The sequence below is a fragment of the Coenobita brevimanus genome, chromosome 9 (genome assembly GCF_032717465.1).
Source record: "Coenobita brevimanus isolate Jiangsu-jjx chromosome 9, ASM3271746v2, whole genome shotgun sequence".
NCBI lineage: Eukaryota > Metazoa > Arthropoda > Malacostraca > Decapoda > Coenobitidae > Coenobita > Coenobita brevimanus.
The window spans coordinates 7,559,944-7,572,719 of NC_136962.1; the positions used below are offsets into that span (position 1 = coordinate 7,559,944).

At 40.7% G+C, this 12,776-nt stretch overlaps 1 protein-coding gene across 1 annotated transcript in view; it reads right to left on the reverse strand.

Moving 5' to 3' along the window:
* Window positions 1-660: 660 nt before the first annotated feature.
* The window catches only part of LOC145409542 (cell adhesion molecule Dscam2-like), a 75,695-nt gene continuing 63,579 nt past the window's right edge, over window positions 661-12,776 (reverse strand). Inside the window, exons 32-33 of the mRNA XM_080279933.1 lie at window positions 5,581-5,761; window positions 661-979 (exon numbers count right to left, since the gene is read on the reverse strand). Of these exons, the coding sequence (XP_080136059.1) occupies window positions 661-979; window positions 5,581-5,761 (500 nt within the window). The remainder of the gene's footprint in view (window positions 980-5,580; window positions 5,762-12,776) is intronic.

Below are 12,776 nucleotides of genomic sequence, written 5' to 3' on the forward strand. Positions count from 1 at the left end.
GTCTGCCATTCTGTGAGCGTCTCTAGCCAATCACTGCGTTACTCTTGAGCCATTTATTCCCACGACTTTCTTTTGCCTCTCTTATTCTCTTTCCTTCACCATCTTTTCTTCTTATTCCTTTTTCTCCTCTTCCTTTTCTTCTCTCATTGTTCTGTTTTCTTTCTTTCTTTTCCAATTAGAGAAATTTGGCGTAGCCTTCATTAACCCTTTCGCCATCAAAATTTCTTCCTGGCTTTGATAACGTTGTCTGTTGGTGTCAGGAACGGAACATATAAACACGCCAGCGGATGCAAGAGGCAAAAGCGATCCTGTCCAATGGTTTTATATGGTGTGTGTGTGTGTGTGTGTGTGTGTGTGTGTGTGTGTGTGTGTGTGTGTGTGTGTGTGTGTGTGTTGGCAGTGGCTGGGAGCATCAAGAGAACCATAGTTTCTTCACCTAAACTTGGCCCAGATTTTCATCTTTTTTGCAGCGCATTTGGCGGAGCCCAGTGGCAGAAAATGACAGTGTTGTGCATATGCAGTACATTCGTTCTACACCACTTCTTCGTGATTAGCACACATAGTGTTATTTTACTGTCGCACCTCATCACTCAAGCTACAGAAACGGCGATTTTAGTCCAAGTGAAAGTGAACAGAGTATATCGTGTGTTCTCATCATTGCTATACGTTGATAGTGTAAGGATTCTTCTCTGCGGGTCGTCGCTTCTCCTCCTGCTGCTGCTTCTTCAGCTCCCCCCGCTGCTGCTGGTGCTCGTACCTGTGAAGCAGTTTCTCCAACTCCGCCTTGATGCTCTCCTCCACGTCCCCACTACTCGAGGAAGTAGGACCTCGAGCCCTTCCGTCCTCCCCCTTGAACATCTCACGGTCGCACTCTGCCTCACTCAGTTCCCGCGAATCTGGGAAGGTCGAGGCTAGGTGGAGGTGGATGGGTCGAGGAGTGAGAGTTGAAGTATCACTCGAGGAAGACTCACTCTGGGCTCTGTGGATGGATAGATACCTGCCTTAACACACCTTAACACCACCACACCTAAATACTTAACACCATATTTCATCTGCTATGCTCCTTTCACCCTAACTTGGCCCAGTTTTTCGTTCTTTTGCAACTTATTTCACGTAGTTAAGTGGGTGAAAAGGACAATGCTACGGCTACACATACTTTCCTTAGCACTTCTTCGTGACTAGATTACAAGTTAGTGTTAATCTCTTGTTACAGTCCAATACTTACAATCAAGGGATGAGATTTTTAGGTCTAGTTATGGAGAAAAGGCACTGACTGGGAAATTATTATTATTATTATAATTATTATTATTATTATTATTATTATTATTATTTTTATTATTATTATTATTATTATTATTATTATTATTATTATCGTTATCATTATTTTATTATTATTATTATTATTTATTATTATTATTAATTATTATTTAATATTTCCCCTCGATATTAAGATTAAATAATGCTTCAGGTTAACAGACAGAGATTATAATTTCTTGACGTACTTCGACTGCCCAACCACTGCCCGGTCCGCCGTGTGGACAACAAAGCAGGTGTGCCCGGTAGTGGCCACAGCTCGCCGGGAACTGATGGATCTGGTAACACTGCTAAAGAAGCGAGGGATATACGCTCAGCTGGCAGTGCCCGCCAGGGGATTGCCGCTCGTCTCGACGGGGCATAGTTATATTTTTTTCTGTAAGGTTCTTAGGTCCAAGATGGAAATTCTATTAAAAAAAGAAAAGAAATGTAATTCTGTGAGGCCAGCAAGAGGCGTGACAGGTTACCTAAGTAGTGTGGTGGAAGGAAGGCAGAAGTGGATGATGGCTAAAGTCTCCTCTTTTATAATACTTTTTTTTCTTCTCCTCTTTTCTTATGCTCTTTTTTATTCTTCTCATTTTAATGCTCTTTTAAATCCTCCTCCTTTTTGTTACTTTTTTCCAACTTTCTTTTACCCTCCTCCTTTCTCATACTCTTTCTAACCACCTGTCAGTGTTACCACGCCACTAACACCTGCCAGTGTTACCACGCCACTAACCACCTGCCAGTGTTACCACGCCACTAACCACCTGCCAGTGTTACCACGCCACTAACACCTGCCAGTGTTACCACGCCACTAACCACCTGCCAGTGTTACCACGCCACTAACCACCTGCCAGTGTTACCACGCCACTAACACCTGCCAGTGTTACCACGCCACTAACCACCTGCCAGTGTTACCACGCCACTAACCACCTGCCAGTGTTACCACGCCACTAACCACCTGCCAGTGTTACCACGCCACTAACCACCTGCCAGTGTTACCACGCCACTAACCACCTGCCAGTGTTACCACGCCACTAACCACCTGCCAGTGTTACCACGCCACTAACCACCTGCCAGTGTTACCACGCCACTAACCACCTGCCAGTGTTACCACGCCACTAACCACCTGCCAGTGTTACCACGCCACTAACCACCTGCCAGTGTTACCACGCCACTAACCACCTGCCAGTGTTACCACGCCACTAACCACCTGCCAGTGTTACCACGCCACTAACCACCTGCCAGTGTTACCACGCCACTAACCACCTGCCAGTGTTACCACGCCACTAACCACCTGCCAGTGTTACCACGCCACTAACCACCTGCCAGTGTTACCACGCCACTAACCACCTGTCAGTGTTACCACGCCACTAACCACCTGTCAGTGTTACCACGCCACTAACACCTGCCAGTGTTACCACGCCACTAACCACCTGCCAGTGTTACCACGCCACTAACACCTGCCAGTGTTACCACGCCACTAACCACCTGCCAGTGTTGGGCTACAAGGAAGAAGGTGTTGGGGAACTTCCTCAGTCGGCGAGAATACGAACCAAGGACTACCGATATATGCAATGTGATTATAGTGTTGCTGTGATTTATTTTTCATAATTATTATTATTATTATTATTATTATTATTATTATTATTATCATTATTATTTTTATTATCTTCATTATTTCATTATTATTATTGTTTTATTTATTATTATTATTATTATTATTATTATTATCATTATTATTATTATCATTTTTATCATTATTTTCATTATTATTATTATTATTATTATTATTATTATTATCATCATTGTTATTATTATTATTATTACTATTACTATTATTACTATTATTCTTATTATTATTCTTATTATTATTATTGCTATTATCTTCGTTATTATTTTCATCATTTTCATTATTTCATTATTATTTTTCGTCATTATTGTCGTTATTATTATTATCATGTTTATAGTTTTCATTATGTCATATTTTATTATTATTATTATTATTATTATTATTATTATTATTATCATTATTATTTTCATTCTTATTATTGTTATTATCTGTATTATTTTCATTACTTTTACCTGCAAACTCTTATCGCTGGGGACTCTTCATACAGGAGTTAGTTGAATCCTTCAATGACCCCTTCAGCACGAGTAGCCTCTCTAAAATTAACAATAATTGCCTATCAGCACCGGACATTAACTGAGGATAAGTCACCGGTCTGAAAGGGTCAAGGATGAATGATAATGATACAGGGACACTATGTTATGGACATTGCCAGGCGGAAGAAGCACCCCTCGAGTGACACAGAGCCTTATTTAGTGTTTTAGCTGGATACCGTAGCTGTGTGGAGTTAAAGCTGCTGTGTCTTACCTCAGATAGTTGGGTATACTGTGATGAATGCTAGATGGGTGTTAAACAGCTGTATATACTATTGGTGATGCTTTTTTTTTTGCAAGAAAGAAGGAACCAAAGGCCAGGAACCCGCGAGACTGTTCCCTCCAAGAAAAGACATAAACAAAATAACAGACAGCCAAATTCATGGTCCGCTTATTTCGAGATGCCTGGACGCACTACGTTTAAAAGACTGGAAGTCATGGGCAGTAGGAAATACAGACAGAGGGAGACAGTTCCAGAGTTGACCTGTTGCATATATGAAGTACTGAGAGTAAAACAGTTAATTCCTGCATTAGAGAGTTGGACAGAGATGGGATGAGAGTTTGCTGCTAGACGGGTGCTACGCGCCCGTCGTAGAGGTGGAGGAATGCAAGGAGACAGTTCAGAAGAGCAGTGACCATTGACGTAGCGACAGAAAAGAAATAAAGATGCAACAGTGTGGTGAAGAGACAGAGGTTGAAGGGAGTCAGTAAGAGGAGGAGAGTTAATGAGACGAAAAGCTGTATTCTACGAGTACACAGGGGCGGAAGGGTGGAACTAAACCCCTAAATAAGGTCAACATTTTTGGAGGGGAAAAGAAGGCACAGAATCGGCTTAGCACACCTAATCTCTTGGAAGCAGATTTTACATGAGAGGTAATATGATCTTTCCAAGATAAGTCCCGAGATAATGAAAACCCAAGTATGTTAAAGTGGAATATATCTTAATGGCTTTATAACTGTGGTGAGTGCTGAAGATAGTCTTAATCATCTCCCTTCCATTAAGTCTAGATTCAATTTTATAATCAGGAAAATCTTGTAAGTTTCCATCTAACAATATTTACCATTACTAAAGAGAAGTGCTGAGGGTGAAAGACATGTACTACAGGGCAAAAGGTGTTTCTTTGTTACTGTTTGGATTTCATTGAGTTAAAAAATGATAAAACCTAATAATGTCACTGTAGAAATAAAGACATCTTGTAAAGCTAATAAATAAACAAGCTTGGGGGAAAGGGCCACTACTAATATTTTCATCATAATCATCATCACCTTGACCTTCTTTCCCACCCAAGGGCCGGGTGAGGAGTAGCAACGTCCAGACAGCCCAAGTTTGCCCAACCCAATGGGCCGCGCTTCCATTCACTCATCATTCAAGCCTACACGGTCTTGGCTCTATCTGGTACGCCAAAAAAACTTTAACCACATTCTGTAGCTTCACACAAACATATAAAATTAAACTAATACCCAGTCCCGTATAATCCCCGTTGAAGTACATGAACCCAGTCTACTTCCTCTGTTAATGTTACATGAATGAAGGACCCCCAGTTACCTCTTGGGGATGGAACTTAAGGAAGGCCTGAACTCCTTAAGGGTTGCTTTAAGGCCATGAACACAAAGTGAGTGTGTAGGTGTGGGCAGGTACGTGTGGGAGGTTTTGCATCACTGTAACTCATAAAAAGGCCACACTGACAGTGAGTGCGTGTGGACGGGAACACAAGCCCACTTGAGGGCAAATTATAAGAGCTGACAGGTAATTATTCTCACTTTGAATGGTGCAGCCAATGGCATTTCGACCATACCCTCTGTGCAGGATGCATCAAATTCCGAGCATAATGACGAATATCCATTATAATACAGCGGATGATGACTGGACCAAAAAAGTTATTAGTGCCAGCCTTGTCTGGTCCCTGCCCATTCACACCCTCTCGCTTCTCGAATGGACGCGACCCAAAGGTGGAAAAAAATGATAAATAGAAGAGGAAAGGCAACTGGGGTGATACTGAGGGAGTGGATGGGGGCGTGGGAAGGGGAGAGGGTTAATAGGAAGGTGTGTGTGGCAGGAAGTGGTGTGCTGCGGCAGCCAGGCTCCACCTACATAACTCAGCCTCCACTACCTGAGACTACCTGGCATGGTGGACAGGCGGCAGTGGATGAGGCGCCACACGCCCTCCTGCTGCTGCTGCTGCTGCTACCGCTACTGTTTGTTGTTGATGTTGGTGCTGATGGTAGTGGCGAGGCTGCTGCAGGGGGGAGGTGGCGTCGTTACTATCTGTGCTGGAGTCTTGCCCTCCTCCAGGAGTGTCCGCTGCAACAAAGAAAGCTTGGATCCAGAATCACAAACAAATTTTGAGTTTGAGTATGTTCAACCCATATTATGTGTATAGCCCAGCACCTACTGTCTTTATAATCGTCTGCATTGTAGTTGCAGTACTCCTGTTCGCAATGCACAGAATGCATGCAAGAATTGCTAATTTGGAGTCATTATTTAGTGGGGGGAGAGTTAACATCAAAGTTAACCACCCTGAATGAAGTGTATATATTTTGTATATAGTACTAATTATATAAATAAAAAAATAAAATAAATACAAAGAAGAATGACCCATGTATGGCAGACCAGTACCATTATCTTTAAATGAAATATTAATAACTCTTACCATAATCTTAATTTTAAACTATTTATTTTTTCTTGCATGTATGCATTTCACTACAATAACCCAAGTACATACTGTATTACAGTTAAATAATTTACTTTAATGCATTTATTCAAATATGTATACAACTTGTTTAAAATGTAATATTACTGAATAATCACTATTTACTATGAATATTATATGTATACAATATTCATACAATTATGTTACTTTTACAATATTATATATTTCACTTAATTAGCTTATAAGTTCATTATAATGTGTATATAATATGTATTAATATGTTAGGACTATTAACTGTCGATGGTACGCCATTTTCGCGTGACCGAGCAGATATCAGAACTCCATATTATAATTACAAATCATAATAGATAGATAGATAAATAGATAGATAGACAGCTCTATGCGAGCCTGGGAATAGGAAATGAGCTTGCAAATTACAATGAGGAAAGCTGACGACAGTGGCCAGTAAGGAGATGATGCAGTTAGTTGTCAGCAATCCACCCGTGAACAAAGCCCTGGTGACCATACACACACATACACACATACTCACACACAGGCTTCTAGAACTTTCCACTCACAAGGAACACACGTGATACAACCCCTGCTACACCTGAATTTAGGAAAGAGAGGTCAGAAGGAGAGAGGCCTTAGAAGAGACAGGTCGCAGGGAGAAGGGCTTGGTAACTTGAGAGAGAGACAGAGAGAGCGAGACAGAGAGATAGCTAGCGGGACTGGACTCTATACTTCGCTCTGTGTGAGAGACCTGTTAATATTTCCAAGACAAATAAAAATAGTCTCATACTATTCTTTACCTCTCCTGTCACTACATGACAATTGGGAAAGAAGATTATCTACTACAAGCTACTCCAGTATAATAACCGCTCGTCCACAAGTCTAATATATATATAACTCAACCACAAAGGAACCACAAAGTCTTTTATGACACCATGACTGGGATTTCCTTTCGCATGAAGGAGAAGGAGCACAATATGTCGCTATGTCTCTTGTTTTTCCTGCAGAAACAAATGTTACAGACGTCAGGAAAATTAAACTAGATTTCAGTACAGCTGTTTTAGCAGAAGGGACATGGAAATGAAAGTACAAAATCCATTCATTGCTCTTGTTCATCCTCCAGATGCAAATCATAAATACGACAGGGGTTTGATTGTATTATATATATATATATATATATATATATATATATATATATATATATATATATATATATATATATATATATATATATATATATATATATATATATATATATATTTTTTTTTTTAAATAACAGAACAGAGGAAGGAAAAACAAATGGGTAAAAAAAAATAATCCATTCACCAGATTACTGGTGTCCTCTGTTCATAAAATATCTGTAACAGTTAGACTTGAACAGTTGTGGGTTGAAATTTGGAGGAAAACAACTCTGGGGAAGCGAGTTCCAGAGAGATGCAGTTCGGGGAATGAAAGAATTCTGATAGGAAGAAGTTCTGCAATATGGCTGAGTGACATTCCAGTCATGAGCGCTACCAGATGCCCGTGTAGCACGAGGGAAGGCATGGAGAGGTGGCACCATGGACGCAACTTCGTCTGAGCATTTGCCAAAAAAATATCTGTAAAATAATGCAAGGGAGGCAACATTCCTTCTTACTTGCAGGGGAGGTAGTTTATATGTAATGGCAGGGTTGTTAATGATTCTAACAGCTTTATTCTGAATTTTGTCTAGTTGTCTTAATGCAACCTCTCCACAACCATTCCACAAGGGTGAGCAATATTCAAGCTGAGAGCGCACATGACTCTTATAAATTATAGCTAACTGCTCATCGGCGAAGAAGTTACGGACTCTGTACAATAATCCAAGTTTCTTTGAGGCGGTTTTAGCAAGTGATCTGACATGAGAGGTCCAGCTGAGGGCACTATTAAGTGAGACACCAAGAATTTCAATACTTTTGGAGATGGGAATATTAGTTGCACTGAAGGTAACGGACGAATCTGGCAATATCTGTCTATTAGTAAACTGTTTATACTTAGTTTTACTAGCATTAAAAGAGACAAGGTTGTTTTGTCCCCATGCACTGATTGTAGATAGATCTTGATTTATGGAGATGGCTGTACTGAGTTGAGAGGTAGAGATATTAGACTTTGTAAATGGATATCTGAGTGTGAATGAACTATGTAGTGTTGAGTCATCTGCATATGAGTGAATGGGATTGTGAGTGACAGATAAGAGATCATTAATATGAACCAGAAATAGGGTTGGCGCCAGAACTGATCCCTGCGGCACGCCGGCGTTAATTGAGTGGAAATTCGAATATACATCATCTACTTTTACTCTTATTTTCCTGTCACTAAGATAAGAAGAAATCAAAGGAACAAAAGACGTTAGTCCATAGCAAGGGAGTTTGGACAGCAGGGAACGGTGCCATACTCTGTCGAAAGCTTTAGAGATATCAAGAGCTACTGCATGAGTTTCTCCAAAAAGATCAATTGATTGATGGATGGTATGAGTTAAGAGATTGAGTATGTCAATGGTGGATCTTTCGTGGCGAAAACCGTATTGTCTATCACTAATTAAGTTGTTGGATTCAAGATGTTTAACAATATGCTTATTAATTAAAGTTTCAAATACCTTACCAAGAGAAGATGTGACAGCTATTGGTCTGTAATTGGAGGGGTCAGACGAACTTCCTTTCTTCGGAACTGGGTGGATATTGGCTTCTTTCCATGAATTTGGGAATAAAGAAGTACGTATGCATAGTCTGAATAATTTAGCTAGGACAGAGGCAAGTTCAGGGGAACACTTTTTCAAAACAATTGGCGGAATTCCATCTGGGCCTGGAGCTTTGTTGGTAGGTAAATTGTCTAGGATGGATTTCACGTATCTTGTCTGTATTTTAAGTGGGGCAATTTCGGGAGAATCAAGTTCCAGTACTGAGACATTCAGGCTGGTATCATCTATGGTAGAGTTTCTTGCAAAGGTACTACCAAAGACATCTGCTTTCCCACGTGGGTCATTTGTAACATTGCCATCTGAAGATTTTAGTGGAGGAATGGAAGATGACTTGTTAAAGTTATTATTGAAAGAATTAAGAGTTGACCAGAATATTCTATTGTCATTAGGGTTATTAAGTAGTTTTCATGCTTGCTTTTGAAGAAAGTTTGATTTAGATAGATTTAATACAGCTTTTGCATGATTTCTAGCAATTTTAAATTGGGAGAGTGATTCAGATGTTTTTGATTTTAAGTAAGAGTTATATGCTAATGACTTTTGGGCTGTTGCTCTGGCACAATATATATATATATATTTATATTTATATATATATATATATATATATATATATATATATATATATATATATATATATATATATATATATATATATATATATATTGCTAGAAGCCTCAATCCCCCTCGGGGTGGCAACAAATAAATCGCCTCCACGTCGCCCTGTCCCCAGCCATTTTACTGCCCAGCTCCCAACTCACACCCCTCTCTCTCATATACCTCTCCACCCCATCCCTCCATCTCATCCTCTGCCTCTCCCTCCCTTTTCCCTCCTCCACCTCACTCACATGCACTCTCTTCGTCAGTCCTTCACCCTCCATCCTCTCCACATGGCCAAACCACCTCAGTGTCTTCCTCCTGACGCTTCCTATCACATCCACATCCACACCACAACGCTCCTTTATATCCTCATTCGTCAGCCTGTCTCTCCATGTGACTCCACAGGCTCCTCTTAAATAACTCATTTCCACTGCTCTCACTCTTGACTTGTGTCCTTCCAGCAACGTCCAAGCTTCACTTCCATACGTTAGAGTTGGTATCGCAACACTGTCATGTAGTAACCTTTTCACTTCCATGCTCACTTCCCTGCTTCTTATCACTGCTTTCAAGGAATCAGCAACCTTTCTTCCCTTCTGCACCCTTTCAAGGACTTCGCCCTCCAAACCTCCATCCTTAATCATCACACTACCCAAGTACTTAAACGTACTCACATTTTCCAATTCCTCACCATCCAACCTCGCTGTACATTCACTGACTTCACCTCTCTCAAAGACCATCACTTTACTCTTCCCTACATTCACCTTTAGATTCCGTTTCTTACACACTCTCCCAAACTCATCCACCAAGCCTTGCAGCTCTCCTTGGTCTTCACTCAACAACACAGTATCATCTGCAAACAACAGTACAGGGAGTTTCCAAACACTACCCTCTCTCACCAGGGCCTCTCCAACATCCACTACCCTACCTTGTACCTCTTTTATTACCCCATCCATGTACAGATTGAACAACCATGGAGACATGACATCACTGTTTCAACCCAACCTTCAAAGAGAAAAATTCACTCAGTTCACCATCCACACGCACTGGAGCCTTAGCATCATCATACATACTCTTCACAGCATTCAACAACTTCCCATCTACTCCATTTATTCTTAATACTTTCCACAATCCTTGTCTATCCACCCTGTCATATGCTTTCTCCAAATCCATGAAAGCTGCATACAACTTCTTTCCCTTCTCTAGAAACTTTTCAACTAAAGATCTAAGAATGATTATCTGATCTACAAAACCTCTTTCCTTCCTAAAGCCTCCCTATTCTTCTCCAACTAATTCCTCTGTTCTTTCCCTAACTCTGTCAATGAGTATCCTACCATACACTTTTCCTATTATACTAAGAAGACAAATGCCCCTATGATTACCACACACTTCTTTTTCCCCTTTTCCTTTGTACAAGGGAATAATTATACCTGACTTCCAATCCTCCGGGACTCTACCTTCCTCCCAGGCCAATCTGCAAATTTTCCACATCCATTCTATTACTATCTCTCTCACATGCTTCAGCATTTCGCCACACACTCCATCAATTCCTGGGGCTTTCCCCATTTTAACTTTCTTCATTGCTTCCACAATCTCTATCCTACTGATTTCTTCCTGTCTTCTCACCTCCCTCCTTCTCCCAGCCATTCCCCAGCCACTTATACTCGCATTACTTCCATCCTCTATGTTCAACAATTCCTTAAAGTGTTCTCTCCATCTGCTCACTTTTTCTCCCTTCTCCACTAGTAATCTACCATATTTATCTTTCACTCCCCTGCTAACTTCACTTCTACCCCGTCTTACTCTTTTCACCTCTTTCCACAACATTTTCTTACAGTCCCTCCACTTTACACTCAAATTCCTTCCAAATTTCTCATCTGCCCTCTTCTCACTCTCTCTTACTAATCTCTTCACCTCTCTCTTTCTTTCTACATATAACTCTCTTCCGTCTCTCAACTTCTTCTACACCCCTATTTCTCATCCATTCATTGTATGCTTTCTTCTTTTGTGCCACAGCCTGTCTCACCTCTTCATTCCACCACGAAGTTCCTTGCACCCCCCTCCGTCTTCTCTTCATCCCACACACCACATCACATGCTGCACATATTTCTTCTGTAAATATCCTACACACACCTTCCACGTCCCCCATCTGCTCCAACTCATATTTCCCCAATCGTTCCTCCACTTCTCTCTTATACTCTGCCTTTTTCTCATCCTCTTGTAACCTTTCCACTCTCCTTACAAATACTCCTTCTTCCCGTCCTTCTCTTCTTCTATTTCTCCATCTTAATTGCATCTTGATTCTGGCCACCACCAAGTAGTGGTCAGAAAGTCCACTTCCCCAACCTCTATAAGCTCTTGCATCCATAACACATCTTCGCATCCTTTCATCCACACACACATAATCAATCATTGCTTTCCTTTCATTCAGTTCACCACCCACCCTTCTCATCACTCCCTATGTATACCTGTGGATCATTTTGTTCCTGAAGAGGGTATTGGCTATATATATATATATATATATATATATATATACATATATATATACATATATATATATATGTAATGTTATAATATATATATAAATATATATATATATATATATATATTTTTTTTATGCGAGGAAGAAGGAACCAAAGGCCATGAGCCCGCAGTAACAGTTCCCTCAAAGAGAAAAACAAAATACAATATAGAGCCAAATTCAAGATCCGATCATTTTGAGATGCCTGGATACACTGTGTTTGAAAGACTGGAGATCATAGGCAGCAGGAAATACAGACAGAGGGAGACAGTTCCAGAGCTGACCTGTTGCATAAATGAAAGACTGGGAGTAACGGTTAACTCTTGCATTAGAGAGTTGGACAGAAAAAGGATGAGAGTTTGCTGCCAGACGGGTGCTACACGCCCGTCGTAGAGGTGGAGGAATGCAAGCAGACAGTTCAGAGGAGCAGTGACCATTAAAGTAGCGATAGAAAAGAGATAAAGATGCAACAGTGCGGCAAAGAGACAGAGGTTGAAGGGAGTCAGTAAGAGGAGGAGAGTTAATGAGACGAAAAGCCTTTGACTCCTCCCTATTGAGAAGAGCTGTATATGGGGAGCCTCCCCACACATGAGAGTTGTACTCCACACAGGGGCGGATAAAACCCCTGTATAGAGTCAACAATTGTGCAGGGGTAAAGAAAGAGCGGAGTCGGCTTAGCACACCCAATCTCTTGGAAGCAGATTTTACAAGAGATGTAATATGATCTTTCCAAGCTAAGTCCCGAGTAAATGAAACCCCAAGCATGTTCAAGGATGATGCAGGATTAAGCTGAATATTATTAAACATTAGTGGGTATACCTGTGGA